Source organism: Camellia sinensis, chromosome 7 (assembly GCF_055761805.1).
Source record: "Camellia sinensis isolate YWXY chromosome 7, ASM5576180v1, whole genome shotgun sequence".
NCBI classification, from domain to species: Eukaryota; Viridiplantae; Streptophyta; class Magnoliopsida; order Ericales; family Theaceae; genus Camellia; species Camellia sinensis.
The window spans coordinates 146,576,046-146,587,848 of record NC_138967.1 but is presented as its reverse complement, the minus strand read 5'-3'; the positions used below and the strand labels follow the sequence as shown (position 1 = coordinate 146,587,848).

The following is an 11,803-nucleotide window of genomic DNA, read 5'->3' as shown; positions in this document are numbered from 1 at the left end:
ACAGCTTATTTAACAAACACTACTCAGCAACTTAAATCTATAATCCAACAATTACACGAAACAGATTAACAGCTTCTGATTAAAATCATAATTTATAATCTATTAAGGTATAATTTATAATCTGTTTTAATAGTTACACCAAACTGGGCCACTGAACCGAACTGGGCAAGTTAGGTGGGTTAACCGGTCAATGGTCACCCCTATCCCACACCACACTCTCAATATATATATATATATATATATCATATGAACTCTCAATAGGAAACCTTTCACATTTTTAAAAAAATTATGTATTCATTTTTTTGTAATTTTTATTTGAAAAATGCTTGCTACCCCCAGCTGGGGGTGACACCCAGTGAGGTGTCAGCTGGGGGTTGGTCCAAAAAAAACTGTTTTTCTTTTTTTTTTTTTTTTTTTGATTTCTGACCAGTGGAGGCGCGCCACGTCACTGGGGGCGCGACCCCCACTGGGTGTATGAAGCAAGGTTGTTTTTATTTTTACAATGCTTACAAAAAGGTTACTTTCATACATAACTATTAGATTTTGCTTAAATATATATATATATATATATCAAACTTAAAAAAAAATTATCAAAATAATCTGAACTCAAAACAAAAAGTGAACAAACAAAATATCAATTAAAAATCACTATTCTTACATTTTTAACTGTAAAATTGCTACTCAAACTTACATGGTCCAACTTATCAATCAAGTCATTTTTAAAGGATAAAATTGCTAATTTAATTAATCTCTCTTATGACATAGTTGACTGAGTGTTATGTCTATCAACTTTAAATTTGAAAATAATTTTTTCAAAAACAACTATAACTAGTATAATTAATCATAATCTATACAAAATTTATTTATTTGAAAAACAATCCTCTATTAATTTTAAATAATTCACCATATCAATCGGCTTTTTATTTTTTTAGGTAAGAAAAAATTATTCATTAGTTTTAAATAATTTTCCATATCAACTATATATTAATTTTGAACATTCACCAAATTTTGTCAGGGCCTTTCAAATTTAGGTATTTTTTTATGAACTAATATAATAACTATTAAAAAAAATTGGAACCCTTTTTTTTGATAATTTTTTGGTGGCCAAAGCGGGCCTGACTTTCATTAATAAATCTGAATTATAAATTAATAATCATATTTGGTGATAATCAAAGTCATTACAGTGGATTATAATCAATTTCATTTAGAATATAACCAAACACCACAGTTCATAAATCAACAATAATTTAAACATGACCATATAATTGACATGGAATTCCACTAGTCATGTTTCTCACAAAATAAAGCTTTTGTTGCAGAAAATTGACCCAGAATTGTATAGTGTGATTGGAATTCAATAGATGTTTTGTAGAGTTCATGTACAAAATAAATTCAAATCATATATTGATAATTCTGAATAAAAATTCAAATAGAAAATTTGGCCTCTTTTAGGTAGAGGGTTAAGAGCTATTTTAATCTATTTTGAGTCATATCAGTTCTCTACTTTTTTACACATTTTTTTTTAAAAAAAAAAATCAAAAAAAAAATTGAAAAAAATGCCAAAAAAAAATTTAACTTTGAACCAACGAGGCCTAACTTCCCATAGTATTATTGTATTTAGAAAAATGCTTGGGAGCACTAATTAGTGCTCCCACTAATTAGGTGGCAGTGGGTCCCGTCATTAATGATGTGATGTTTTGGTCTTGGAGTTGTATTTTTTTTTATTTTTTTTTACTTTTTTAATGCATTAGTGCTATTAGTGGTGATATTTTTAGTGGGATGAATCATTGTTGTTGTATTTATTACCCACCTACCCCAACACATGTTACCCGTGTGTGTGAAGTCAAGCTCGTGAAAAATGAAATCAATAAAGCAGACCTGGGCGTTCGACATAATGATTAAAAAAAAAAAAAAGTTTTTGCTAAACAAGTTAAAAAGTTAATAAATTATTTATTATCAGTTATAAAAGTCAGATGTCACATAAATTTTTTTTATTTATAAAAAAATTAGTGTGTTTAGTTTTAATTTTCTAAATTTAGTTTTCTGAAAATTGAGTTTTTTATTTTTCTTATTTTTTTAAATTTGAGTAAATATTTTTAAAATTTTAGGCAATTTTTTTTACTTTTTTAGATGCACCTTACTTAAATGCATCTAAATAGTAAGATATTTGTGAAACAATATTTTAAAAAATTAACAAATACACAAAAATATGAAAAATGTATTGAATTTTTATCTTTATATGTTTTGTATTTTTGATATTTAGTAAATTTTTTAAATATTTTTTTCACAAATATTATCTTTTTTAAGTGTATTTATGTTAGGTGTGTCTAAAAATTAAAAAAAAAATTATTTAAAATAATAAAAAAATTCAGTAAAACACAAAAAAATACGGAAAATGAAAAAGTAGAATTTTTTGAAAAGTGAATTCTGACAACTGAAACTAAACAGAGTGAATAATTTTTTTAGCAACTTTTCAAACACATTAATTTTTTTTAGAACTTTTAAAATGATAAAAAACCACAAAAAATCAATTAATCTAAAACATGCACAACCAGGAGCAAGTATGAATTGTCTCACATCATTATTTTTTTTCAACCCCCTAGTTTACGTTGTAGAATAGAATAGGAATTTGAGGAAGTGACACAAGTCACCAAATGACTAGGAGGTCTATTTTATAGACAAAGATCTTTGGCATATCCAATCCAACACTCAAAATCTTGTCTATAAAAAGCTCCATGTTAGCATTGTCTTTCTTTCATCCAAGAGTGCTTAGAGAAATCAAGTTAACTGAATATGGGTTCCTCTTTGCATCTCTTTCTGTTCATGCATTTACTCTTCTTATCACTCTCTCGCTTTCATCTTATAATAATAATGGCTAGCTCTTTGTCTGCTGAGCAGCCACTATGCCATGCACACGAGAGCTCCGCCCTGTTGCAATTCAAGCAAACCTTTTAAATTGACAAATCCGCTTCTTCTTATCCCAAGGTTGCATCATGGAAGCTCCAAGGAGAGAGTGGCGATTGCTGCCCATGGGATGGCGTCGAATGCGATGAGGATACGGGTCATGTGATTGGCCTTGACCTCAGCAGCAGTTTCCTCCACGGTTCTATCAATTCAAGCAGCAGCCTCTTCAGCCTAGTTCACCTTCAGCGACTTAACCTTGCTTATAATGATTTCTATTACTCTCACATTCCAACAGAAATTAGCCATCTCTCGGAACTAATAAGTCTCAACCTTTCCTCCTCTGTATTTTCCGGTCAAATCCCTTTGGAAATCTCAAAATTATCCAAATTGGTTTCCATTTTCTTACAATGAGGACTCATTATTTTCAGGACTACTGAAACTTGAAAAGCTTGGTCTCAGAAGCCCACTTCAAAACTTGACTAACCTCAAAGTGCTTCTTCTCAATGACGTGAGCATATCTTCTGAAGTACTTGATACATTGGCCAACTTAACTTCCTTGACAACTCTCGTTCTTGAAAATTGTGGGTTGCGTGGTGAGTTTCCAATAAGCATATTTTATCTACCAAACCTTCAAGTTCTTGATGTAAGTTTCAATGGATATCTCACTGGCCATTTGCCCGAATTTCATCCAAGTAGCCCCCTTCAGCAGTTGATGCTTTCTTACACCAGCTTTTCGGGGAAGCTACCGGATTCGATTGGAAATCTTAATTTCTTGAATCAATTAGATTTCTCTGGCTGCTATTTCTCAGGGTCCCTTCCAGCTTCACTCGGTAATTTGACCCAACTCAATTACGTGTCGCTTTCATTCAACAAATTTAATGTAGGGACCCTACAATTGCTTGGTAAGCTAACTGAACTCACTCACTTGGACCTTAGTGGCCTCAATCTATACAGTTCGATCCCATCAGTTCTTTCAAACCTAACTCAACTTACTCATTTATACCTGTCCTCCAATCACCTAAGTCGTGAAATAACTTCTCATATAACCAACCTAACCCATCTAATTTCGCTAGATCTTTCAACTAATCAATTGCGAAGCCCAATCCCAAGGTCATTCTTTGAGCTAAAGAATCTTGAAATTCTAGATCTTTCTTTCAATAACCTCGGCAGCTTGGAACTTGAAATTTTTCTGATGCTCAAAAATCTTACTTCTCTCGATTTGTCTGGTAACAATTTAACAATTCTAACCAAAAAAACTTCAAATAACACTCTTAACAAATTAAAGGAGTTAGCGTTGGAATCGTGCAACTTGAGGGAATTCCCAAATTTCTTGCGCTTCCAAGACAAACTTGAATTTCTATCTTTTGATGAAAACAAAATTCATGGGGAAATTCCGGCATGGATGTTGAATGTAAGTGTAAAAATATTTCTTCGGAATAACTCTCTAACAGGCTTTGAGCAACATCCAGATATCCTTCCATGGGATAATTTACTCGAGTTAGACCTTTCTTATAACAAGCTACAAGGACCACTGCCAATTCCACCATTATCCACCCGCTTTTATAGTGTCTCACACAACGGATTGACAGGAGAACTTCCACCATTGATCTGTCGATTGAGTTCTCTTTATGTTCTTGATTTGTCTAATAACAACTTGACTGGAACTATTCCTCCATGTTTGACTAACTTCAGTGATTCTTTGACAGTTCTAAATCTCCAAGGCAACAACTTTCAGGGTCCCATTCCTCACTCATACAATAGAGGAAACAAATTGAAGATGATTGACTTGAGTGATAATAAATTACAGGGGAAGGTGCCAGGATCATTGGCAAATTGTACCGAGCTTGAGTTTCTTGATCTCTCAAATAATCTGATTGACGATGCATTCCCCTTGTGGTTAGGAGATCTTACAAAGTTACAGGTTCTCATCTTGCGATCCAACAAATTCTATGGTGCAATAGAGAATCCCAAAATTAAGTTGGAGCTACCAAATTTGCACATCATTGACCTCTCTCATAATGGCTTTACAGGTAATTTGCCATCAAAATACTTTCAAAATTGGAATGCAATGAAATTTTTTGATGTCGACAAGATGAATTATATGAACACAATCATTGAAGGACGCGGGATCAATGCCAGTTATTTTTATTTATATTGGTACACAATGAACATTACAAACAAAGGTGTAAATACAGAATATCAGGGGATCCAGAATATCTTCACTACCATTGATCTCTCAAGCAACAAATTTGAAGGGGTGATTCCAGAATTTATTGGAAACCTTAAGGGGCTTAAGCAGCTCAACCTTTCCAACAATAACCTTAATGGTGGAATCCCATCATGCTTGGGGAACCTAACAAACCTTGAATCTTTGGACCTTTCTCAAAACAAGCTCTCGGGAGAAATCCCGCAGCAACTAGCACTTCTCTTTTTCCTTGAATTTTTAAATGTCTCAAATAACCATCTCACTGGACCCATTCCACATGGGCAGCAATTCAACACATTTGAGAACAATTCCTACGAGGGGAATTCAGGATTGTGCGGAGACCCTTTATCAAGGAAATGTGGAAAGTTAGAGGCACCACCACCATTGAACTCGGAACAAGATAATGATTCAGCGTTCCCAAATAAAGTTGATTGGATTTTCATATGCACGGGATATGTGAGTGGGATAGTAGTCGGGATGGTTATTGGGCACACAATAACCACAAGGTATCACGAATGGTTCATCGAGAATTTTGGAAGGAAACAGCGCAAGCTGAGAAGGGAGAAAAGGAGGGGACATGGAAATTGAAGTTGATTAGGCATTTGCTTCACCAGTTATTTCCTTTGGGGTACGTTTCTAAACTTATTGAATTATTTATGTATAATGCTTTCATGATATATTTTTGGATGAATTGTGTACTCTAGCTTCTACTTATAGAATCACATAGATCATCTTACCCAAAATTTCCATTCCCATGTATTAAAAGCACTCTCAATCGCATAATCGTGTCTTGAATTTTCTATATTTTGAGATTCTTGACATATCATATGATTGATTGTTCATGAAGTATAGGGATCATGAGATTTTTGGATATAGAGAATCTCTAACTTCATGGCAATACTACTCTATGTATTTCGTTTCACATAAACAACAAACAATGTTGGACGGGTTGATGTTATGCGCCCTCCTCCCCAAAAAAAAAAAAAAACACTAAAAGTATGCCATCATTTAAAATATTACATGAATCATGTGAATATAAGGTAGGATTAGAAAAATTCTAGCAAGCATCATGTATTTTTTGGGTTGAATTATACTAATGGTTTTTGTAATTTAGGATTTGTGTTACTTTGGTTTATGATTTTTTAATTGTGATACATTTGATTCTTAGTTTTGAATCTCGTTTCAAACAAGAACAATTGAAGATACCGTTTTCTTTGCAAACAAAAAATACTTCATTTCAAAGGCAAATTTGTCAATTTGATAAAATATAAATTAATTTGACAAAAATAAATGTCAAAAAGTCAATTTTGAATTTTTTTTAAAAAAATTTACGCACCAAAGATAGAAATTATATAAAAATAATAAATCTTTTACATTTTTATATTTTTATTTTTTTACCAAATTAATTTTTAGTATGCATTCGAATGATGATCATGTAATGGGTAATTGTTTTTGTTGATGTTTTTGGATAGTTATCATGTAATAGATGGTTGTTTTTGTTGTCAACAAATATTTTTGGATGGTCATAATGTAAGGGAAAGTTATTAGGGTTTTAATGTGTAAATCGATATATTTAATATATGAAAGGTTTTTAGTTTTGAATTTTTTTGATTTAATGGATTGGTTTAATAATGACATCTAAGTTGTTACCATGTTTGATTTTTAAAAAAATAAAAACTCATTTAACGAAAATAAATAAATAAAAATTTAAATCTAAAAAATTATTTCTTCCCTTCCAAAAGATAAAATTATATAAAAATGATGTGCTTTTAATTTTTTTCAGCAATTTAATTTTTAGTTCTTAGAAAAATTTTCTGAAAATAGATTCTAAAAATTAAACTAAACAGAATTTTATAGCCAAGAAAGTGCCAACATTATTCATTTAAAAAAGGCCATTATATTTCAAACAACATACAAGTTAACCAACACAAAATAAATTGTATGCTGACTTTATCCTTAAAATGGACCATTTGCAAAGGAAATATTTTTTATTGTTCTTATTTGGAACAAGATTCAAAATTTAAGGTAAAATATATCACAATTGAAAAGTTAAGAACTAAAGTGGCATAAGTTCCAAACTACAAGAACTGTTACTATAATACTTCTATTTTTTTAAAAACATTCAGTGTGTTTAGTTTAAGTTTTTTGGATTAAATTTTCTGAAAACTGAATTTTTTGGCTTTTGTATTTTTTTTTTTTTAGTGAATATTTTTAAAATTTTAACATTTTTTTTTTAGTTTTTTAGATGCACCTTACTTAGATGTATCTAAAAAGTAAAAAATTTGTGAAAAAATATTTTAAAAAATTAATAAATACATAAAAATACAAAAAAATGTACTAAATTCTCCTTTTTTTTTTGTATTTTTGGTAATTAGTGAATTTTTAAAAGGTTTTTTTCACAATTTTTTTACTTTTTAGGTATATTTATGTTATGTATGTCTAAAATGTAAAAAAAAATTGCTTAAAATATTAAAAAAAAATCAGTAAAAACAAAAAAACACGAAAAATAAGAAAGTAGAATTTTTTAAAAAGTATTTTTTAAAAAATAGAACTAAGCAAAGTGATTGTTATTTCTTTTTCTTTTTCATATTCGGAGAGAGATAAAACATATGACTTGGAGGCTTTTTTGGGACTGAGTTAAGCCCTTACAATCCCCATGCCTGTGTTCAAGGGGTGGACACTGACCTGGACAAAATTTAACAAAACCTTTTCCTTTTATTTTATTTGTATTTCCCCTATGTTTTTTTTATGTTACTTGTGTTGTATGAGTGAGGATTGAGGGGTGAGCCCTTCTACCCTTTCTCCTTTAGTGAATATTTTTTTTTTTTTTTTTAAAATATCCCTTAATTTGTTTATTCTCTACCATGTTCATGAATTTCTTCGTATGTTTTCTATAGGTGTTATTGTGAGACTGTCGAAGAAAGACAACTTCTGTGCATGTCAGAATTTTATGGAGTTGGAATGTTCTTTGTGCTATGATTAGTTTTTTTTATTGTTTTAAGGTTGTGAAATTAGAACTATTTGGACAATATGATGCTTTTGTAATTTGGATTTGAACTTTTAGACAATGTGATGTTTTAAGTAGTAATCAGCTTTTTTGGTTTGCGTTGTTAGGATTCACTTTTTAGAAAATTAAATTTTTTAATTTTTCGTGTTTTTTTAATTTTCACTAATTTTTTTTTAATATTCCAAGCATTTTTTTTTTAATTTTTAGAAACATCTAACATAAATCCATTGAAAAAGTATAATATTTGTGAAAAAAAATCTTCAAAAAATTCACTAAATTAAAAAAATATGAAAATTCAATATATTTTTCATATTCTTATATATTTATTGATTTTTAAAAATATTTTTTTATAGTATTTTACTTTTTAGATACATCTAAGTAAGATGCATCTAAAAAAATAATAAATAAAAATTGCTTAAAATTTTAAAAATATTCACTAAAAACAAAAAAAATACAAAAATAAAAAACTCAATTTTCAAAAAATTAAATTCAAAAAATTGAAATCAAACATAGTGAATAGTAATTTGAACTTCCAACCTAAATAATTTGAATTTTTTTATTTTTATTTGTTTTTGGAATACTATGAATACGCTAGTCATTTAAGTTGTGTAATTTTTTTTCCCCTAATAAATATTATATGTTGTTTGACTATAGCAAGATTTGTTCAAGGTCCAAATTACAGCCCATAACACATTAATACAGTGGGCTGGCCTTACTAACCGACTCCGATATGAAGGTCCAAATTACAGCCCATTCGACTATAGCAAAAAACGATATAGCCCATTCGATATGAAGGTCCAAATTACAGCCCATTCGACTACAGCAAGATTTGTTCAAGATTTGAAGAATGTGATTCCGATATGAAGTTTGTTTAGGGTTGGATTTGGGATAACCAAATTAGGCTCAACATGGGGCTACGTTTTACTAACCGACTCCTTCAAGTATGCAGCACAAATTTTCTCAAATCAACAAATTTGGGAAGAAAATTAGGAAGTTGGGCTACCAAGTTTTCAACACACTTCTATCCTTGAAAAGTCTCAAACTCCAAATTAAGAATATCAAAATCCATAAGGGAAAAAATGAAAAAAAAATTGCTAAGGATCTACTTAAGAGTACAATTCGAGCAGGTCGAGAGGTTGTCTAAGTTGTACTGAGAGTTGGCTAGACCTGTCCAAGCCTAAATTGTAACCTGAGGTTCTTTGTCAAAGTCCGGCCTGAATTAAACCCATATTGTTAGTCACCCAAATTGTGCATAATTTTTTTTTTTTTTTTTTTTTTTTTGTATGTGCAGCTAAGTTAATTAATTTGTTCAAATTAGAATTTATTCACATTTTTCTTATAAAATTATTAATAATATCAAAATAAATAATTTATATAATATAAAGAAATCCTGTTATGGTAGTTTTTATAATTTATGAGTGCGAAAAAAAAAAAAAAGATTTTGTGTTATGTTACTTTTGTATATAATATTTATTCAATATGACCTAACGATCAAAATTACTTTAATATCATTTAATGGTTATAATTCATATGTATATTTAATATTTTTATATATTTATATATATAATTTGGGTTTCGGATTGTTGGGTTGTTTGATGTATTTCCCTAAATCCGTCCAAATTTAATTCGGGCTTATAAATTTTTGTCTAAATCTGTACCAAATTTCAAAATATTTTGCCCAAGGCCCAAAAAGAATTAAACTAAGCTCGGATTGCTCAGGTTGAGTCCGTCCAATTTGCACCCCGAAATCCACCCACAACATAATAAGACCGGGTAGAGGTCTAACTTAGAGTTAACAGAATTCAGGTAAGGCTTTGGCCAATAAACGGGCTGGGGTCTACCATGAGAATTCAACTATTAAAGTACTTGCACATCCAGTTTAGACTATACGTAGGTCCTGTTTGGTACAGCTTAATTTCAGCTTATTTCAGCTTTCAGCTTAATTTAAGTTATTTTGATGTGTTTGGTTTAGCTTAACAATACAGCTTATAGCTTTTTGTAAGTTAGAAATCAACTTATTATTTGAGTGGGCAAGAGAAGCTTAATTTATAAGTCAGAAATTAGCATATGTTCATAGTTATAAGTTATAAGCTGTTAAGGTATAAGGTATAAGTACTTTCCCACAGCTCTACCAAACAGGACTGTAGTTTGTCTTCTTGAAACAAAAGCTAAGGAAAATAAAGTCGAAGAAACTAGAGGAGTGTTGAACCATGATCAATAGTTCTTGATTATTTTAAGATCGGAAACAACCCATCTTCTTAAAAAACCAAACCAAATCCTATCATTCGAACCGGTCCGGACCAATTTACCATTTCCTACAAAAAAAAATTGGTGCCAACAAGTTCCAAACTTTCGCAGGTAAGTTTTGCAACAACGTTGATTTTAATGACTTAACATTTTTTTTTTTTTGATGACTCAGGTATCCCCACAGCCGAAGCATGGGACTAATCCTAAGGGCCCTGAAGTTAACGACCGGGCAAACCTCCAGTGGCCCGCACAGTAACCCGTGAGGAGTGGGATTCGAACTTGGAACCTCCAGGAGGAGCAAACTCCCAACCCCAGGTTTTCTTCAAGATAATAAATTCATGCCAAATAAATAAATATCAAGATAATAAATATAATAAATATCATTTTCTAGTAACAACGTTTTCTAGTAATACTGAATATAATAAATATCATTTGTGATTGCATTTCATATATCGGTGATATATCATTGAGTATGTAATTTTCAATATAAAATTTGGTCATCTTCTCATTGCTATTCAACACAAATCACACGTCACCTTCTTTACTTTCTAAATGGTATAAAGATTTCCCCCTTACCCAAGTGAGCTCAATGAAAGCTTCCACACACCATTGTGCAAGTGATTCTCACTAGTCTATCATCGTATTAATATATATATATATATAGAGAGAGAGAGAGAGAGAAATTCTACTATACACCCTAAAATAAAAAATATACCTACTATATGCATCTTTACCTTCAACTATTAAATTAAAAAATATATATAATAAATTTCAGTCATTGATCAAAGTACTAAAACTAATATGCATTATAATCGAAAATCACTTTAGTCATAATCAAAGAACAGATAATATACAACACTACTTTGGGACAAAATCAAACATCATAGCAGAACATTTATTCGCTCCACCACCACAATAGCTCAAAATTAAACACTGCAATAACTTATAATCACAAGACATGTGTACCTGACATTGCATTCATACTAGCCATGTTTATCAACCCACACAGTACAATTGAGTGAAGTCAAGCTAGTGAAGCACAAGTGAGCGGAAGTCAAGCTAGTGAAAAATGAAATCAATAAAGATGACATACTACATCTACTTCCATTCATAGGGATAATATGCACCTCACATCACCATTTTTTCCACCCCCTAGTTTACATTGTAGAATAGGATTGGTATTTGAGCTGATACTACTACATATCAGTGGAAAGTATACAAAATATTAACATATCAGTCCAAATTCACTTTAAAGCCATATATAATGGCGTAATGGGCGGGTCTGGGGTTTGAATGTTTTTAGGATTGGATTTGGGATGGCCAAATTAGTCCCCATACCCAGACCAGGCCAAACCTAGAGTGGCACATATTTCCTAGTTTCCCTCAATCATCATTACATAAATCACACATTTTGTTCTTCTACTTCCTTTTATCATGAA

At 30.7% G+C, this 11,803-nt stretch overlaps 1 protein-coding gene across 2 annotated transcripts; it reads left to right on the top strand.

Annotated features, from left to right (window-relative positions):
* Positions 1 to 2,757: 2,757 nt before the first annotated feature.
* On the top strand, positions 2,758 to 10,869 carry LOC145795370 (receptor-like protein 6). 2 transcript variants are annotated; one of them, XM_082879530.1, is made up of 2 exons: positions 2,758 to 5,738; positions 10,537 to 10,869. In XM_082879530.1, the coding sequence occupies exon 1, from the start codon at positions 3,617 to 3,619 to the stop codon at positions 5,696 to 5,698; it is 2,082 nt and encodes a 693-aa protein (XP_082735656.1). In that variant the 5' UTR covers positions 2,758 to 3,616; the 3' UTR covers positions 5,699 to 5,738; positions 10,537 to 10,869. The 2 variants fall into 2 exon arrangements, with proteins under 2 accessions (XP_082735656.1, XP_082735655.1); XM_082879529.1 differs by lacking the exon at positions 10,537 to 10,869 and adding an exon at positions 8,008 to 8,223.
* Positions 10,870 to 11,803: the final 934 nt, after the last annotated feature.

Bases quoted from the DNA above. Each gene is read 5' to 3' on its own strand.
- LOC145795370 (XM_082879530.1), top strand. From the start codon at position 3,617: ATGCTTTCTTACACCAGCTTTTCGGGGAAGCTACCGGATTCGATTGGA.